The 21,006-nt window shown below is 30.5% G+C and overlaps 1 protein-coding gene and 1 pseudogene across 3 annotated transcripts; one reads left to right on the top strand and one right to left on the bottom strand.

Moving 5' to 3' along the window:
• Nucleotides 1–363: 363 nt before the first annotated feature.
• On the bottom strand, nucleotides 364–3,202 carry LOC149892203 (uncharacterized; annotated as a pseudogene).
• Nucleotides 3,203–12,890: 9,688 nt separating this feature from the next.
• LOC149892204 (uncharacterized) lies at nucleotides 12,891–19,634 on the top strand. Of its 3 annotated transcripts, none has more exons than XM_090080424.1 (3): nucleotides 12,891–13,099; nucleotides 14,291–14,452; nucleotides 19,424–19,634. In XM_090080424.1, the coding sequence occupies exons 1-3, from the start codon at nucleotides 12,991–12,993 to the stop codon at nucleotides 19,492–19,494; spliced, it is 342 nt and encodes a 113-aa protein (XP_089936550.1). In that variant the 5' UTR covers nucleotides 12,891–12,990; the 3' UTR covers nucleotides 19,495–19,634. The 3 variants fall into 3 exon arrangements, 2 of the variants coding, with proteins under 2 accessions (XP_089936550.1, XP_089936551.1); XM_090080425.1 differs by lacking the exon at nucleotides 19,424–19,634 and adding an exon at nucleotides 16,285–18,366; XR_016450268.1 differs by lacking the exons at nucleotides 12,891–13,099; nucleotides 14,291–14,452; nucleotides 19,424–19,634 and adding exons at nucleotides 15,975–16,174; nucleotides 16,285–18,366.
• Nucleotides 19,635–21,006: the final 1,372 nt, after the last annotated feature.

The raw sequence follows: 21,006 nt of genomic DNA on the forward strand, positions 1-21,006 counted from the left end.
AGGAATGGTTAAAACTCGTTTAAAATATTCTGATGTATTCTCAGCTGGATGATTATCACGGTGGATTTGCCTACCAACAGCTCTTTTTCGACATTCATCAACCCCAATTTGTTCAGCAATAACTTTGGTATCAAGATAACACTTATCATGAAAACTATCAATTTTGTTTTTAATAGCAGTAATTCTATTAGTCAAACAGATAAGATCTATACAGGTTTGAATATCTAAACTGCTAGATTGTAACATTTTAGTAACTACATGTGTTTCATCGAAAACAGCTCTAGTCACAACCAAAGAAACAATAAATTCAAAGGTAGTTATTAATTTAAATAAAGATGTAGCTGTTATGGAGTCTGCCCCAAACTTATTTCTGTCATTGCTTATAGCTTCAAGGGAATAAACAATTGGAACATACAATTCCTGAAATGTGTCTAACCCATCTATTCTTTAAAGCCACCTAGTTCGACAAACATCTCTCAGCTTTTTTTTTTTTTTTATCAGGACAGTTTTCTGAAATCATTGCCTCAAGGATAGAATTTCTTTTAATAGAAAGATTAAAGTAATAAGAAACCTCTTTTACGTGGTTCATTGCATTACAGAGAAATGGAACTTCGCAAGAATTACACACAGCTAAATTCAATCTATGGCTAAAACAATGAGTGTATAAAGCCTTATTGTTTAACTTTAAAATTCGTGCAGCAACCCCCTTTTTTGTTCCAGCTACAGCTACAGCACCGTCATAACCTTGGCCTCGACAATTTGTAATATCTAAACCTAGGGATGCAATGGTGTCTAAAATGTTAACAGACAAACTTTCCCCATCTAAACCATCGTTGTTGTGTATGAATTTAACAAAGTCTTCGACAATGTTATTACTACTGTTAACATAACGCAACACTGAAGACATTTGTGATTTGTTTGAAACATCAATGGCTTCATCTGATAAAATAGAAAAAAATTTGGCAGTCTTTATGTTGGAAACAAGTTTATCAGAGATTATCTCACCACAACAGAATATTATTTCATTCTGCATAGTTTTTGAAAGATATGATGCATTTTTCTTGTGGTTTTTTAGATGATTTTCTAATTCAGTATCACCACCTCTAACACGATAATTAAGAATCTCCATGAAGTTTCCAACATTACAAGAGGTACTATATTGGCCAATTTCTGAGTGATACTGAGAGTCATCATTATGACCTCTTAGAGCAAGTCCTTGACGGCCACACAAAATAATAGTATCAATTATTGGTCCAAGTTTTTTTTTATTCTCAGATATCTCTGCAAGGGTGTTTTGATCTATGATATCATAAATAGGTTTTGTATCACCAGCAGCTTGCCTCATAACATCATTAAAAAGACTCTGCGTTTGAGAATGCAAACCGTTAATGTTTGGATCACAATGGCGTTTTAAGGCTGGGAAAGCGTCATTAAAGTTTTTCAGTGGTTCTTTAAATAACACTTAAACCTTGTAATTCTTTGTTGGAAAATCATCTCCAAATAATACACATGGCAAGCAAAATCCACCATTTAATTTTTTAGAATAACAAAGCCAAGAAAATGTCTCTAGCCATTTGATTGAAAACTTTCTATTGTTTTTGCCTTGTGGAAAATTGAAAGAATTATCTGTGATAAACACATTCTTTACTAAATGAAGAATTTTTTAACGAAACAGAATTTTGTTACATTGTAACTCTCTTCGTAGTTCTCGAAAATTTGCAACATCAAATTCGTCAAAAGATTTATTAACAAAGTCAATTGAGCTTTCAACATTAGGTACAATCAAGCATTTGTTAATATCACCATTGAAATTATCTTTTGCAGACAAATCTAATTCAGATGTTGTTGAAGATTTAGTAGCTCCTTTAGAGGATAAAAAATTCAAAAACAGTTGCTTTTTTTCCTTTGTTGGAGTTTCATCAAACTTTTTTAATTTGGCTGGCATCGTAACAGAAAAAAAATTTCTTTTTCGTGACACTTTTAAATCATAAACAACAAGCGGTACAAAATGATTTGGTGTAAAAGCAACCCCTGATGGTAACTTACCTACCCGACAGAACATTATATGTATTACTTTGTTTCTTGTTGGCTTCAACTCGGTAACCCTTGGTTTTATTATTCTGTTAAATGCAAAAAAAAAACGATCAAGTCCAAATTTAGGATAATGACAAAAAATTTGTGAATTGACAACAGATGAAAGACCTAAGATACACATAAAAGATGACCATTGATTTTCAAAGCAATTATTAATTGCTTCCGACCGAACACATTCTTCATTTTTAGTGATATCTTGATCAACAACAGTTTTAGGCAATGTCATCTTTAAAATGTTATCATAAGAAAAAAAATTATATTTACCACTGTTAATTATATCATTAAATATTGGATGTTTCGAATAAAAATCAGCATTAATATACAATTCCATTGAGGTGAGAACCCTTAAAATATCCACTAATGAATTATTTCCCACAATAACTAATGATACTGAGCTGTACCAGATGAAGTTGATCTAAAATGAATTTAAAAAATGAATATAGTTTTACATTTAAAAATAACAATACTTACATATGTATATGTGGCTTTATTATTATGGATTTCTTGATATATATATATATATATATATATATATATATATATATATATATATATATATATATATATATAAGTAGCTTTTGCAGTTGAACTCTAGTTCATATTCAATGTGAACTATAATTCAACTCAATCAATATAATATTGAAAAATTATTTCATAATCTGTAAAACTGACTTATGCTTTGCTAGCAAAACATGAACAACATGCTATGCATATTAAAACCTCTGATTAAACAACTTAATGTAAATAAAGCAGTATTGCTTTATATATAAAACCTCTGATTTAATAACAATAAAAATAAAGCATTATTTCTTTATTTACATTAAGTTATTTAATCTGAAGTATAAGCAAATAATAACTTACAGAATAGGTACAAGTTTATTTGATTTTGCATTTTTGCTTAAGTATGCTTCTGCGAAGGTATTTCGCTTTAGATGAACTTGATTAATTAATAAATTTAAGTTTTCTTCAGTTAAAAAACACAGAGAATCAACTTCAAAGGACAACTTCTTGTTAATCTCCTCGAGAGTAACTATATCGTTTCTCTCTAAAGCAATTCGTACATTATCAAAAATATTAGACATCTTAATGTAGAAATTCGAAAAGAGCAAAAACCTTAACCTAATCGGACAAATTTGTTTAATTTCCAGACTTTTTATGCCTAAATTATAACCCAATCGACCCAATTTCAATTTAAGTAACCATATTTTCTTTATTTCCAGATTTTTTAAGCATCAACTAAAACCCAACCGGCCAAATTTTAATCCACTCAGTCTAATTTTTATAATTTCCAGACTTTTTAAGCCTCAGATTAGGCGAAATTTGTTTCGCCTTATGCATGAAAAAGCCATTCCGCCTAATCAGAGTTTTTAACACTATCGCTCATTTCCGCGGTTTGCAATCTTGTTATTTGCCAACTTTGTGCAACCGTAAAGCATAAAAAATTCTGAAGTTTCAAAAATGTAAAGTAACACATTAACTATTATAAAATACTTCTCCTTAGGTGGCCGCCTAATCCGCCGTACTCTAGATCCGCCACTGGACTTCTGGGATTAGGTTTCGCTCACACTATGGGCAACACTGCATGGTAAAGTCACTTACTTATTTTTGCCTGACATATTTTGAAAATATTCCCGTATGGTGGCAGCACTTATTATTAAACCCAACTGCCATTCCTGTCAAATTGGTGTGTGTGCTTTTTGCTTTGATTGAAGATTCATATTATTTGAAGTATTTTAAACAGTGTAAAACGTAATTTATTCATTTTAATTTTTTTGTAACATTAAAGAACATGTTAACTACTGAAAAAGTTAGTAAAAGGACACTAAAAATGGTGATTCTTGTGAAAAAAACGTGTTCCGAAAATGATCATTCTTGCTACCAATCCACGACATTTCATGTGACTATTATTGTTTTATAATGAAGAAAATGAAAATTTTTCCCCAGTATTACTGTGAGCTTATTTAATCATTGGTGCATAATTTTTTATAACTTTTATAATAACAATTTCGTTTACAGGTTAAAGAAAAAATGCTAACGCCGGAAATGGATACCAGTGAAATTACATTATTCGAGGATTGTAATACTATTATTGTGGACTTCTATGATTGCAGTAATAATGACGTTTTTGTGGTAAATTTTGTACCAAATCAATATTCAAATTCCGATCAGGTAAAAATCATAACTTAACAATTACAAATCAATTTAAAGTAAGGAGATTCATTATAAGTATTGATCTGTTATTATTTTTTCACATCTTCCATAATCGTTTTTACACTATGGTAATTGGTACATTTTGTTGAAATATTATGAATTCATAATTATACTATTCAATTTCAGGGTAATAAAGCACTGCTTAGTGAAGGCACACTACATGAGAGCGAAAATGATGCGGATCTTGTGCCTAATAATATTCAAATTTCTGTGGTTAAAGAAGACAATGAATCAAGCGAAATTATAATAAACAATGATGTTATTGTACACAGCGACCAAACTTCCAATGTAAATGACAACAGTGAGACAGTTAAAGTTGAAAATACACTTGAAAATGATGAAATTCAAATTGCTCGTACTCGCAAACGTACTCGTAAACATACTCGCTGGACAAAATCTCGTCCAGAAAGTTGGTCGGTCAATGATGAAAAAGGTAAACGCAAAAAATGTTTACCATATAAATCAAGGAAAGGAATTGAAAGACCATCAAAGCAACCAAAAGTAGCATGTAATAATTCATATCGCTTTAAATGCTCACAGTTATTTACTGAAGAAGAAAGAATTGAAGTATGTAGAACTTTCTGGTCATTGGATTTTGATAGGAAAAAGGAATTTTACATTGGTAACATAGAGCAAAAGTTACCTATAAGAAAGAAGTTGCAAACAACAAAAGTAAACCGACAATTGTCCAGGTCTTATTTCTTCAAGAAAGGTGACGCAAAGGTGCAAAGTTGTCAAACTTTCTTTAAAAATACACTAAGTATTTCTGATGGACCTATCATCCACGCTTTTAAAACACGGAGCAATATGGCAGTATTTGAAGGACCAGATAAACGAGGTAAACAATCTCCGTCAAATAAAACCTCAGCAGATTCTATAAATTTTTATTAAATCACACATAGAAAAGTTTCCTGTAATGGAATCACACTATTGTCGTCGATCAAGCAAAAGGCTTTACCTTGATTCCAAGCTTTCAATTGCAATGGTGTACGAGCTTTACTTGACAGAGTGTGCAAGCCAGAGTAAATCTCCAGTATCAACAATATTGTACAGACGACTATTTTCATCGAACTACAGTTATTCGTTTTTTAAACCCAAGAAGGATCAATGTGTGGCATGTAACAATCACGGCAGTGCCTCTAATGAAGCTAAACTAACATTTTCAACAGAATAACAGCTTCACCGAGAAAGGATAGAAGATGCTCGGTTAGCCAAAGCTACGGACAAAGAGCGATCGAACATTGATCCGTCTTTTTTTTCTGCAACCTTCGATTTCCAAAGTATGCTACAAATACCGTCTAGTGACACTTCTCAATTGTACTATTCTCGCAAGATCTGTGTCTACAATCACGCTTGCCTAATGACTGATATTGCAATGTTTGGACAGAAATGAATGGGAAAAGGGATAGTTCGGAAATAGGGAGTGCCTTGTGGTTCGGGCTGAAACAAATTCCCATAACTGTTAAAGAATTGTCTATATTTTCAAATTGCTGTGGAGGTCAGAATCGAAATCAACACATAGCTGCATTTTTTATGTATGTGGTGCAAACACTCCATTTCGATTGCATTGAACACAAATTCTTAGAAACTGGACATACTCACATGGAAGTATTCCATGCACAGTGCAATCGAAGCTCAAAAGCAAAATGTACCAATTTTTTCAAAATTGATTGGATGGCAGTTTTCAGATTGGCACGGTCTTCAAGGAAACGAAAGAATGCTAAACCGTTCAATGAACATCAACTGACATTTTCTGATACGTTAGATTTGTCTGATTTATCAATAAAAATTATAAAAAACCGTAACAAAGATGAGAATGGTGCTACCGTTAAATGGCTGAAAATAAAATGTCTAAAGTATAAGAAATCTAACCCCAATTGTTTCCAGTATCGTTATGACTTTACCACGCCGTATATAAATGTATTTACAAAGGGCAGAGGTCGGCAATTCAGCATGCCTACAGAAATAAATAAGGCATACTCAACTCTACTGCAGATATCACAGGCAAAAAAGAATGACTTGGAAAGATTGTGTACTTTGGAAATAATTCCTATTGAAGTACAAGAATGGTACCATAACCTGCCCGTCAAGCAGACTGCAAGAGACGTGTCACCGAGTCCGGTGAAGATGACTCTGAAGACGACGAATGAATGTCACCCACTATGTAGCATTATTTTTTTAGTTTACGATTGAAAAAATGTGTCTTAAATATTAAATTCTTATTATCAGTATGTTTGTTTATCAACAATTGAATAAAAGTAGTTTTGTCTGCCTCAAAATAATAGGTTTGCCTTTATTTTAATCACTATATCATAAGAAACCATTCACTTAAGTTTCTTCTAAGCCTCAACTCTTGACAAGCAGAAGTGAGTAAGTGCAATGTATGTATGTATGTATGTATGTATGTATGTATGTATGTATGTATGTATGTATGTATGTATGTATGTATGTATGTATGTATGTATGTATGTATGTATGTATGTATGTATGTATGTATGTATGTATGTATGTATGTATGTATGTATGTATGTATGTATGTATGTATGTATGTATGTATGTATGTATGTATGTATGTATGTATGTATGTATGTATGTATGTATGTATGTATGTATGTATGTATGTATGTATGTATGTATGTATGTATGTATGTATGTATGTATGTATGTATGTATGTATGTATGTATGTATGTATGTATGTATGTATGTATGTATGTATGTATGTATGTATGTATGTATGTATGTATGTATGTATGTATGTATGTATGTATGTATGTATGTATGTATGTATGTATGTATGTATGTATGTATGTATGTATGTATGTATGTATGTATGTATGTATGTATGTATGTATGTATGTATGTATGTATGTATGTATGTATGTATGTATGTATGTATGTATGTATGTATGTATGTATGTATGTATGTATGTATGTATGTATGTATGTATGTATGTATGTATGTATGTATGTATGTATGTATGTATGTATGTATGTATGTATGTATGTATGTATGTATGTATGTGTGTATATGTGGAATTAGTTCTAACACTGAGGTTTTGATATGAGAACTTTAAGACTTAAAATGTCTTAAAATCGCTTTGAGACACTGTCATATAAGACAAAAATATGAACATGAAATATTCTTGTCTCATCTTATCTTGGTTTGAAACAAGGACCTCGGTTCGTTTTGAGAATAGAAAATAATAAGAAGCCGATGCTTAGTCTGCTTCACATATCAAAAGGCTAAATAGGAAGATTAATTTACATTTAACAGAGTTCATTGCTTTATTTACCTCGAGTTAGAGGCAATGATATTCTATGTTGTTGAGCTACACGAACTGATCCATGAGGTGAGGGATCCTAACTGGAAATTACTGAAGATGCAATCTGGTTTGCCAAAACTTTATCTTTAGCAACTAAAGACTTTACAGTGTGTCGAAATGATGCCTAATTGCAGTCATGAGGATGGCCTTTTCCAACAACCGTCAAACAAGCTGAGAATCTTCTGTCTTGTTTGGATTCATTCACCTTTAAAATTAGGTTGAAAGGGTAGGGCTCTTTTAGTTTCAATCTCTCTACTTTACCAATTAGAGAGTCGCAATGGTGTTCCTTGTTTCTGGCCTGGTGATTATGCTTTTAAAGTTGTAGACTGTTGGCAAACTCACTGACTCACCGTAACATTTTTTCCTAAGTTTTAGGCGACAATTCTCACAAATGCCTTTTGGAACACAAAAATCACTAAAGTCTATCTTTGGTTCAAGAAGACTGTGAACTTTTTCAACAATAAATTGTATTATTTGTCGCTCACACTTTTGAAAACATAAGAAATAGTCGAAATTTCTGTGTTCTTCGTGCGTTCTTGCAGAATATGAACTTTTGTAATCGTTCATTTTGAATCATAAATGACACAAAACAACGATTACAAAAAAGTATAAACAAAGATGTAAAAAATCTATGCCTTTTCCCGGAAAATTCAATAAAAAAAACTTTATGCGCAACCCTACATTAGTATGAGTGCCCTTTCCCGGAAAATCTGAATATTGCTATTTATCTTAACTGTAAAATGGCAAATAAATCTGACCACTATCAATTTTCTTTGTGTATTCATTGAATAAAAATTCAACTTCAATTTTTTTCTTGGATAAAAATGGGTTATTTCAATTTTTACTGTTTTTTAATGAGGAAGGTATTTACTTTCAACCAACCAAAGGGTTTCTTCGGGAAAAGTAGGTTGCATTTTTTTTAAAACTAAATATCAGCTTTTGTTCAAGATTTAAATTCCATACTGAATCCTCAATTAATACATGTTGGAAACCTTATAAGACACGTATTGATATAATAAACTGCTGTTAAAAAATGGCGAAAAACAGGGTTTTTATGGATTCACTGATATTTGCATTTCTTTAATAACTTCCTATACCGCACGTGACCGCAGCAGCCCCTTTATATTCTACAAGTAAAAGTCTTAGTTAACTGAAAAAAAAAAAAAAATGGCCGTTACTACTTGAAGCGGAATGCGCTCTATGCAACCATATGCTACTCGGAGCGCAACACTTTGTACGCATGCGCTAAATCTTGTTGATGTTAACCCTAACCCTAACCCTTACCCTTACCCTAACCTCCTATCCAACCAGCTTTATTGTGAAATATAAATCGCTTTGTTATAATAAAATAATTGCACATGCGTGTACAATATTGCGCTCTGTGTAGCGCATTGCGCTCTACGAAGACACTTCGAAAAAAATATCTCCTTGGAACTCTGTGGAATATTTTCTTAGCTGATATTTAAAACAAAAAAGTATGCATAAATTCTATAGCATTTTAGAAAATTCTTCTTATTTGAACAAAAAAATCAGATTGCAATTTTTTTTCAATATATTTGAAATATATAAAGTTAAAAGATTATCGTAAAAGTATATATAGACTTTAACTTAAACTAAAAAGTCTCTATTTTACTAAATAAAAAACTTTCATTTTTCAAATTTCTTTAAAAATAATATTAAAATTTTTAACTTCTTTTTACCATAAAAAGTAAAATATAAGCTTTCAGAAAAAAGTCTTTTTACTTTTTAAATAAATAATGGTAGAAATTAATTATTATTAAAAAAAGGCCACCATATTTACAAAAGTCGTAAGGGGTTTATTGCAATTTTTTTTGTTGTTTTAAGTCACTCTGCGGCCTTTTCTATGAGCAAAGCGAGAGAATCTGGTCTATAAAATTGAGGAGAAACCGATGGAAAAAAGTGAATCGTTAGAACAAAAAGTTCCGAAAAACTATTTAGAATTGTTAGGTTTGCATTTTGAAGTAAAAAAGTTATCGATCATCTGAGAAAAATAAACGACAATCAAAAAGTTTAAATGGGTAACGTTTAAATTTTTTAAAAAAAAGCTTAAATTTACACTAACAATTATATTTTTGACCATTGAGCGCATCCGTAGAAATATATATCATGATAACTAACATCTCCTACATTTTTTATAAAGTTTTTTTTGATTTAATTTTAAATATAAATATAATATAAATGGTATTGCTATGAAAGTTTTGTATCGTTTAAAATTAAAAACGTTAAATTTTATATTTAAATACCATTATGATATGTAACGATTAAGAAAAATTTGGAAAGTTTATAATTTTAAACAAAAATACTACTTTAAACTTTGTGGACTGTGTTTATTGATTCGCGCCAATTGCGCAAAAGTAATTCTTTTTTTATACCTACGGATAATTGGATTTTCAATCCTAAATAATCCGGATTTTCGATTAGTCAAAACTGGCCGGATAATCCGGATAATCAGATATTCGGATATCTGGATTGCAAATCCTAATAGAAATTAAGAAACAGCAACAAATTGTTGTTTTTATTTTTAGGGATCTATGATTACCTACACAGTTTTCTATATCATTATAAAGTTTTCTGAATTCTTCTAGATCATTGAAATCTTTAACTTTATTCATTTTTAACAAAGAATCCATGTCTAAAACTTTTGTATTCCCATATCAGATAATCAAGACTTCTATTGCCTCTTTATAATATTCTGAACAAAGTAAAAGTCCTGAAATAGTAGCCTTGGCTAGACAATCATTTTCTTAGATCTATATCACTCAAACCTTCATGCCAATGATTTGATAAATTAATTTATTCCCAGAAACCCAGCCAATCTACAGGGTTCCCATTAAAAACTGGCTGTTATAACTTAAGTAAAATACACTTAGATTGACTGAAACTTTTAACAGAGTCTTTATCTGATTTATCTATTTTTATACTTTTTCATTTTAGTGTCATTCCAGCCATCAAAACATAATAGAACTCAACTACTCTTGCGCTCTCCAAAACGTTTTTTTCAATTTCCTCTTGATCTAAATTATTTAATATATACTTGTTAACAATGTTTAATCTCTCGAAACTCTCAGTTAAACTAGTTTTAAACCTATCAATTGAAAAATAAATTATTCTAGAGCGTAATTGATCCAAATTCTCTGCCTGCCAACCATTTTTGTAAACATTTCCTTTGATACAAGACCAAATATCCTCAATACAACGACATTTAGGCATATTTGGAGGGTTTTCACTTTTTGTTACAAACTTTATACCATTTTCATTCAAAAACTTAACAGCTTTGTTTGAGTAATGGGCACTTCCTAGATCAGGCTAGAATATGTATTTGGTATTTTTTGGAAGCTGTTTGATGTGTGGTAATAGTTTTTTAGTCAAACATTCATCAACATAAATATGCTGGTTAATAGCTGTTCCAGACTGTACAATAAATAGCGAAATGACCACGTAAACCAATAATTTTTCTTCAAATTTCTTTTTTTCTATGAATTTAACATTATTTGGTGTTAATTTGATGTTACTTGAATAGAAATTATCATTACCATTAATTTGGCTGTTCGAGAGAGTAAAATAAGACTCGTCATCAAGAACCCAAATAAAATCTTTATAATTTTTATAAAGTTGACCACACAAACGCCGGTTTTTTGCTCTCAGGCTCTTAGTTCGACTTGGAATCTTCATTTGTTTTCTTTTTTTTATTGATGTTTTGATTTTCATTGTCTTAGAAATAAGTGACTGAGAACATTTGAACTTTTTTGAAGCTATACGCTGAGAAATGCCACATTTATGGTCAAAAAGCTTGGTAAGTTGACTGATGGCGCGCTTATTCATTATTTTCGGCTTTCTACCACTTCCAGTTTGCCTTTCAAATGGTTTATCTTCTTCTACACGTTTAATAATTCCATATATAGTCGATCTTGATAAGTTTTCTGCTTCAAAATGAGAAACAGTGAATGATTTAGGTTTATCTGAATTTTCTTGATAAAACTGGTACACACGTTTTCTCTGGAGCTCTTCGTTTGACGTCATTTTTATTACTAAATTTAAAATACTTATATAAAAGTTAGTATATATTTCAAAAGAAGAATAAATTTGCAACATTTTAAAAGTTGTTTGAAAAAATAAGTATTAGTTGCATATAGAAATATGATGTAAGCAATTTTGTCCAGATTTTTAGTAATCATCATAAATTGTTAAAATCGAACTTTTGTGACCGTCTATCTTCAACAATTAATTTCTAATCTTATCAAATCTCTCTAATCAAATCACAAATAACGTACTCAACTTACTTCAATGTTCAGCAACTCAAACTTTTCTTAACTCTTGATTAGCTTCTTTCTTTTATCTTTTAAGTCGCTAGCTCTTAAACGTTTTACCTTGGGCGCCATGTAAAATCTCGAGGATTGAAAAATCATCTTTTTACTTCGGAGAAATTTTTTATTTAACCGGTACAAAAAAGAAGAGAGCACAAGCTGCTCTACCAACAGAATGAATAATAAAAGAGGTCTGTTAAGAGCAACGCACCAATAAACTGAACCATTAACAAAAATTAAATTATAAATGTCACTTTTAACACAGGCAATAAATCAATATCTGTAGGTTTAATGCAGCCTTTTTTGATTTACCCAACATTTAAAAAATACTTTAGTTTGTGCCCAAAAACAACTCTTTTGCTGACTCAGCATCAAAACTGCAAACTTCCTTTTTCTTTTAAAAGTTAAAGTTTTAATAGAATTTCCATATATAAAAAAGTTAATCATAAGGTTTGAACCAATACGGATTAAAAGTCAGATTTAATGGGGATGTACCACCTTAGGTCGTTCAATGAAGAAATATCTTCTATGAACAATTATTAATGTTAAATTAATGCTCCACGGTGTTCAAAATACATCTCTTAATCTTAGAATTAAAACAGCTGAGATATATGCAGCGTCTGAACTTATTATATAAACAAGTTTTTAAATTTACTGCGTAATTCGATACTCTTACTTAAAATAAAGTTCTTACTAAAATCGCAATTAAATTGAAAATAAAACTCGGTTCTTTGTTTATACCTCTATTATATAGTTTATAGCCTATTTTAAAGTTTTAATGTAACGCAGCTCAACAAAAACCCTGAAATATAAATTTAAAATAAAGAAAACAATCCAAGAGGAATTAAAGTTTAGCGTATATTGAAAAAAATTGTAACAACTGCATGTGACGTAATTCCGGTTTAATTTCTTAAAAATTATTTGCTCTTTAATAACATGCCTCATTCGACTAAAGTAAAAGTTTTCGTTTAAAGATAATTTTTGAAAAACATTTTTGTTGACTCTTTGTTTTTAAAATTCAATAAATCAACTTAAGATGTTAAAATGGATATTTATAATGTTTTCTTTGATCGTGGTGTATTCTGTTCAGCCCTATTCATTGATACCAATTGGTATGCTTGTTGCTGTTGTTGTTTATACAAGCAGTAAGTATACTGTTTTATGTTGTTGGTTTGATCATAAATTGTTATGAGAAAACAGATTTTTGCAGCTGAAGAGTTCATCCATAAAATTTGATGTTTTTCATTCAACTCTAAGGAACAAAACCTACACATTGATTAGATAGTTCCACTGTTTAATCACCTTTATGTAGATATACAGCACTACCTAGCAGTTTTGCGAACATGGTTTCTTAGAAAATCAACTATTTTTGAAAATCTTTAACTTTTTTGCATATAATTACAACTGTGTTAAACCTAATGCCAAAAGTAAGGTATTGCCTATTTCGTTTCTAGTCAGGAGTTTTGCGGTTTAAGTAATGAATTCTTGACTCACAGTTTGGTTTTTAAAACATAAACCTGTGGGTCAAGAGATCATTACTTTTGTTCAGACCAGCCATCCTTGTATTATATTGTTTTAAGTTGGACTTTTTTATTTCCTAAAGATCAATACAAAAACGCAACTATCCTTTTTTTCCATTACAATCATGGAATATTCCAATAATGTTGGTTTAGATATTTGTAAAATAACTGTAGCATTCTCTAGGCATTAAAGTGTGCTCTTTAGTTTTGATATGTTGGCACTCTTCGTTTTGCATGAATAACTGAGGATGCTTTATTTAGAGCTGTGATTACCAAATGCATTTCTTTATTGCTTCAATAAGGCCGCTTTATCTCTTTTTTTGTTATTAATATTTCAGATTTTTAGTGCCTAGGTATCAGTAAGGAAAACAACAAAAAATTAGTAATTATTTCAATTTTTACTTTTTTGACAGTTATGCTGCTAATTTATATGCAGTGCAATTGCACAATTGCAAAAGTTTAATTTACAACTTCAAAGGGATAAGAGCTAGTTACTCTGATGTAGTTCTTAATTCAAATACAACAACTGTAGGTTGCTGGCCAATAAGTTTCATTTAAAGTACTACCAGTGAAAAGGACAACTTTGTTAAAGTAGTATGTGAATAACAGGTTTTTTTTTTGTAAGCCACACAAAAACTGAACAGTTGACGAATGACAAAATGTAATATTTCCGCAAAAAGAATGCTGCTTTTTTTATTTTTTACGCACCATTTAACTTTTGTGATATAGCTTTACTTTTTTTTAATATAAATTCTGGAATTTTTTTTCATAAGAAACTTCATCTTGATTAATGCATATAGTATATATTACTTTTAGAGGAGCGGAAAAAAAAAATCGTCCAACAAAATCGAATTTCAAACTATTTTTTTGGTTACTTCAATCAAACATCATCCGGAAATTCAGTGTTATTGGATTCTATTGAGCAAGCTGCATTGATAGCTATTGGTGTACTTGTTGCTGCAATTTTTTATTCTAGTAGTAAGTAACTTGTGTAATTAGGTCGCCTTGACTATTTATTGTTAAAGTTAAGCAAAGTTATGTAAATGAAGAGTTCATCCACACATTTTGATATTTTTTATACTATACTAAGGAACAAGACCTATTCATTGATTAGTCAGTTACTTTGCTTGGTCAAATTTTTTTAGCCCAAACAAAGGAGCAAAGCTAGTGTAGGAACGTATGTTAAAGAAAATGATTCTTAAAATTACGGAGACTACTAAGGGACGCCAGCTAAAAATGAAATAAAACAAATTAGTAGTTAACAGTAAAAAGAAAAAAAAAAAAGAGTAGGCTTGATTGAAAACTGATATTCCTAGAGGCTTCTTTTTACTATTAATATAGTGTTAAAGGCAGTTCTTGTAATTTATTAATCAACAATCAGATGTCTTACTCTGGCTTTCTCATTTTGAGTTTTTTTTGGGAATTACTTCTTCGGCTTTACATACATCATTAAGTATAGGTTTTGATATTCTTCACAAATCAGCTTCTGGTGTTAGTGAGGCGGTACAAAAGTTATGGATTTTTTTTATGTTTGAGAGAACAGTATAAATTGGAGCGTTTTGTTGTAACTGATTCAATCTTTGTGCAGATATCGGAAAAGTATTGACGAAAGCATTGACCATAATGATGCAGAAGTTCAAATTAAAAGCACCAATTGGTAAATAGTTATCCTAATATTCTAAAAAAATCATACTGAGCAATTCTATAAGCTACAACATCAAAATATTTTGATCAACATTTTTAGCACAATATTTTCTTAAACAGCAAAAGTATTCAGAAAACACCTCATCAATTTAGTTGTTTAAAACAAAATTGCTTTTTGTTTATTATTATCACCAGATATGATTGAATTAAATGGAGAAAAGGCATTAAAGTTAGAATTGTCTTTAAAAAGACAGTAAAGGAACAATTGTTTTGCAGGATTAAGGAGATAAAAACATTAAAGAAAATGGTGCATGGCAAACCAAATTTTAAAGATGAATGTTTACACGAGGAAATTAATGTCCAGTCACTAATGATAAGAAAAATTTCAATTGGAATAGTCTTAAAGTAGTTGATCAGAGAGTGCCACCTATAAACAATAATAATAGACATGTCCCCATATTAAGGGCGCTCGAAAAAAGCGAACTTTTTATAATGCTTTTTGAATAGAGCGGAAAAGTCTCTATAAATAAGTAACTTCTGTTCAAAATTTCAACACCATATAATATCTTCTGTTCTGGCAAGGGACTTGAAATTTCAAAAATTTTACTAAAATTGCCACATTTTTGTATTGTTTTTGAAATATTTTTTAAGCGTCACAGTATTTTTCGATAGTGTGCTAAAGTTGCACTTATGTACGGTTAATTTCTGTGCAAAATTTGACGCCGCACGGACAATATGTTCTGCTCTGGCAAAGAGCGTAAAATTACCACAAAATCGTCAAATACCCTGTTTTTTTATAATACTATTAACTTTTTTATAGCTAACTTTTTTAACGTGATTTTAAAACCAGAAACAATTTGAACAAGAGCAGCTGTTTCAACTCTTTTTGAGAATTCTTTTGTTCTAATATTGTTTATCTCTTGAGACTTTTTGACTTATAAGCAAGTATATGCTGTACGTTAACATTATAAAACTAAAGTTTAAAAATTAATTTGTACCTTTTATTATCCTTACACGAGAAAATAAAATATCTCGACTTATACGCAAGCATACACGGTATTAACTTTTATTTTAGCATATTATTTTCCAGAGTATCATTATTAATTAATTAATTAATTGAGAATAATTATTTACAACTAATAAATTATTATAAGCTTTTGTTTCAGATCGTGAGTAAGAAGGAAAAGAGCTGTAAGAAACAAAACATGGCAAAATTTTGAAAATTTTCAAAGCGAAGAGCATATAAGACTGTCCTATTTTGGATACCCGACAGATTTTGCTTCAATGCCTCCAACAAAAGAGGATGTTATTAAATGTTTAATTTATGAAAGGTGGCGTCTTGGATCTGAAAAAACTGGTGATAAGGAACCCACATTTTCTTCCATATCACATTTTGTTTATGAAAAGCTGCAAATGCTGTATTCTGATGCTTCCATCTTGACAGATTTAAAGAATCGTGTTATTAATATGATTTATGCATATCACAAAAGTTATATCAATATCTACTCTGTTTATAAAAGAATAGAGAAAGCATGGTATTAAAAGCGCGAGCAGAGAAGTTTAAAGAGGAATCACGCTTTCATTTTGATATAGCAGCTTGTAAGTGCTCTACATTTACAGACAGCAATTGCTCAAAGAAATCCAAGTTCGCCATTAAGGAACAGGCAATCCCAGACCGTCAGCTTCATCCTCTTCGCAAATGCGTATGAAACTTACTAATACCGCCTTAATAAGTCAAAGACTTGGGGCAAAACTTAAAACAACGGCTACCATAGCTTCTAGCGTTTTACACGACGCAAGTCTGGTAACTAAATTAGATACAACTTTAGTGATTAATAAAAACAAAATTGCTAGAGAGAGGTATTGAAACACGCAAGAGCGTAAAAGTGAAAGTTCGAACATTAATAATGATAATTTAGTAGGTCTTTACTTTGAGGGCCGACGTGACAAAACATTGTCAATAGAAAAAGAGGAGGATAAATACTACCAAAGAGAAATTGTGAAAGAACCAGAATCTAGCTACGTTGGCCATGTTACACTGCTTCAGAAACAAATCAAGCCATTGCTTAACGGATTTACAACTATATAACTGGAGAAATTCTCGAAGGTTTAAACCATGTTCTAAGGTGTGATGAAACGGTTGTAAATATTTGAGTTAACTATGGGTACTGCTTTATCTTGAACTGAAGATCGGGAGATGGGTGCAACGGGCTATTGGTCAACTGCATTTCAACGAATTGCCTCTTTGCCACTTATTTGAGTTCCTTGAGGGTTCTTCCTCGGACCTACTTCCAACATTGTTTGCATTGGATAATCTTTGAAGACCTGTGAGATGCATCCAGTGGTAATATCTGACCCTGTTAAAAACACCTTGACATCAGTTGATATATCAAACTTGAGTAAGGACCAGAGGTATTTGAAGGATATTGCTCTCGCTGTTAGCTTAGGAATATGTTCCCCAGGTCTTGCCAACCGAGATTCAGGCCCCCTAAACATGTCCCGCTGGTTGACAACAACCAACAAGATACTAAGTATGTATATTTCCGCCACAGAACCATCAGATAACTTATGTACCATAGCAGAGTCCGTTCCCAGGGTGTATGTACCATTTTGATTCCACATCAAAATCCATCATTCAATTAAGGATGGAGTGTGGCATCCTTACCTTTCATTCAATCATCCAGATACTTGGATCAAGTTAACCGCTACGTCATTGACTTAGTAATTTCTCGAAATGCTTACATTGCATCTCCAGGAAACATTCGGCTGGCAATGCTAACTGATAAGAAAATACATATCCGAGCCCTCGGCATTCGAAGAGTCATAAAAGCACGAGAATTAAATGATAAGGTTGGAAACGATGGGATTAGAAAAATCTTTATTCCGAAAATAATTTTTAAAGCGAATAAATACATTGATTTAATCGACTGGTCGTCCAGCAAAATTACTCCACCATCAATACTAAATAGTAAGACTACAGAAGATTTGAAAAAAAAATGCTGGTAGAACCAATTCAAATGAATGCACTTTTACAAAGGTCCCATAACAAACAGAAGCTGCGGAAAAAACAGTAAAATTGGTTACGGAGACCTCATAGAAAGTGTGCAATCATAACAAAGGTTGTAAAACGGTTGCAAATAAAGCAAAGATATTTGCATAATATTTTTTAAAGTAGCACGATTTTTTAACAGGTTTTTACCTGATAGTTTTTAAAATGGTGATATTAGTAATAGTTTGAAATTAGGAAATCAGTATGTTTTATATTAATTGTTTATTCCAATTAACTTAGTGAACTTTTCTAGAAGATTTTATTAAATTTTCATTACCTGCCATTTAAATTATAATGCCATTTCTTTTTACAAACTTGCTCTTTAAACATGCTACATCGCAGCAATATAACTGCAACGTAAAATGTTTAAATCGCGGTATAATCGCGCTGCGTTGCTGCTTCCTTAGAGCGATATTTACTAAGCATTTATTATGATATACTTTTTTACTACTTTGCAAAGAGCTCATATTACAAAGGACTCTTCGGGATGCATTTTTCAGCCAATTTCCAAACTTGGCTCAATATTTCATTGTCCGTTTCTTGTTTTTCAAAAAGCTATTCGAATGATCAGATTGACTTCAGTCAACCCATTTTTATCTTGAGGCTAAGAAATCTGTGGCTGTGTAGTCAAGCAATTACTACTAGTTAGGCTAAGTGTACCAAACCTAAAGGTTTTTCCTTTTTAAAAAGTTCAAACATAAATATTATAATTAAATTTTTTTAAATAATAACTTTCTATGAAAAAGTACATCAAGAAAAACCAAGAAACAAAGGAAAACAAAAAAATAAAAAAAAGGCTGAACAATTTATATCTGTGTTTTTAAGCTAGTATCCATTTCTGATTCAGAAATTCAACTTTTTTCCAACTTAAAAGAGATGCGATGTTTAAGTTTATTGCAACTTACAAAAAGCAATTAATAATTTAAGAATTAATTCTTTGAACATATCCAACCTATTAAGAAAATTATTATTTTTCAATTACTGGAAAACTGCTTTTATAGTAGATAATTGTTTAAAATCTGTCTTGAAAACTGATTCATATCTTGATGCCATTAAAAGAAAGATTTTCTGAAGGATGATAATTATAATGAAAAATCTTGTATTTTCAATGAACTTTAGTAAAGTTTCAAAAAAGATTAAAAATTTTTTCAAAATTATTTCATTGATTTTTAGTTGTCTTTAACCATTCATACATGGTGAAAATTTAAAAATATGTACATGTTTCAACCCATTTTGATTATCTTTTTATCATTCAGCTACGTTTATAAACAACCTGGAAAATTCCCTAAATGCATCAACCATTTTCAACCATACACTGAACTGTTAACACAAGGTCAAATTTCAACGATTGTGGAATTATAAAAAATCATTTAAAAATATTTTCTGCTCTATATAAAGCGGAAAGAAAATTTTGTGCAAGATGTAAAGAAGAATTAAAAAATAGAGCAATTTATGAAACCTGTATAGTAGAAAACTTGTAATTGAAAATATGGAAAAATATAAAATCTAAGTGGTGGATAAATAATTAAGAAAATTTGTATAAATAGTGATATATTTTCTTTACCTAATAACATATCACTAATTACAATCGCAGAATTTCAAACTAATCTATGTTTTCAATCAATGAGTTTAATATGAATTTGGATAGCCAGCCCATGTTACTAAAAAATTCGATTTGGTTTTTTTCAAGGCTTTTTCAATCATAAAATAAATCTTGTTCAACCTTTTGCATTACTTCCTCGTAAAATGTTTCAGCTATTTGTTCTACCATCATGAACAATCTTTAATTTTATCTGTAATTAGAGTTGTATTTTGTACAGCATATACTGTAAAAATTTCTTCCATCTAGTTGTGTGACTTTTTAAAAAAATATAGTTTTTCTTGTTTATCCTTACTTATTCCCCAAATGAAAACTTTACTTTTAGCTTTTATTCTGGTATATCTAATTTTTCCGGATGAAGATTATCCCACATAATACTTTCATTTTATTCAAGCTAGCTTCAACAGGTGTCATCTTTATGGTAAAATAAATAGCATTACTCTATTCTGTAACTAGATTATCCAAATCGTTAACATCTACATAAATGCAATTGGAAATACAGAGTTTCATTTTTTATTTTTACTTTAAATCTACAATTCCACTTTTCTATTAAACAACTTTTCTTCATTTTCTGTTGTTTATAGTTCTACCAGATCATCCCCATTATAAAATTCTTTACCTTTATCAACCCAAATTTTAGCTGGGATCCATTAATTGATTAAAGCTTTAAACACTTTTGCTGCTGTCTTACCATTATTATTATATGGAAAAGTTATCAATGACTTCTTTTCGTCTTTAATACATTTTGCAAGGTAAGAGTTATTTTGTTCCATCTCCCATTTTAAACGATGGGAGAAAACGAGTTATTAATTTTAGTAAGCAGTGATAACTTTTAAAAAATGTTTTATTTTTTCATTTTTTTTCTAAATAATTTGTTTAAATATATATTATTTAAAGCAAAAGTTGTTATTTCTTTAAAAGGTAATGCCGAAATTTTGCGAAATGATTACTTTTTACCATTTACAGCTAAAAGTTTACTTTTTGCTATTTACTGTAAAAAAATCAACTACTTTTCACTAATTACTACGAAAAAAATCAAAAACTTACACCCAACGTTCAAAATGGGAGATAGAAGATAATAGCCTCGCGATTTATCAAATTTGGAAAATCTTTGCATAACATTAAGATCAGCAGTCCATATTTCATTTACATTGTTAACACCGAATTTTCTTTTGACATACATTCTTCTCCCTTGTAAATTTAGTTCATCTACTAATTGTGGAAGTTAAAGTTATTTCG

The sequence above is a fragment of the Hydra viridissima genome, unplaced genomic scaffold (assembly GCF_058129835.1).
Source record: "Hydra viridissima isolate aposymbiotic clone 2 unplaced genomic scaffold, HvirCarnegie_v1 scaffold_2, whole genome shotgun sequence".
Lineage (NCBI taxonomy): Eukaryota > Metazoa > Cnidaria > Hydrozoa > Anthoathecata > Hydridae > Hydra > Hydra viridissima.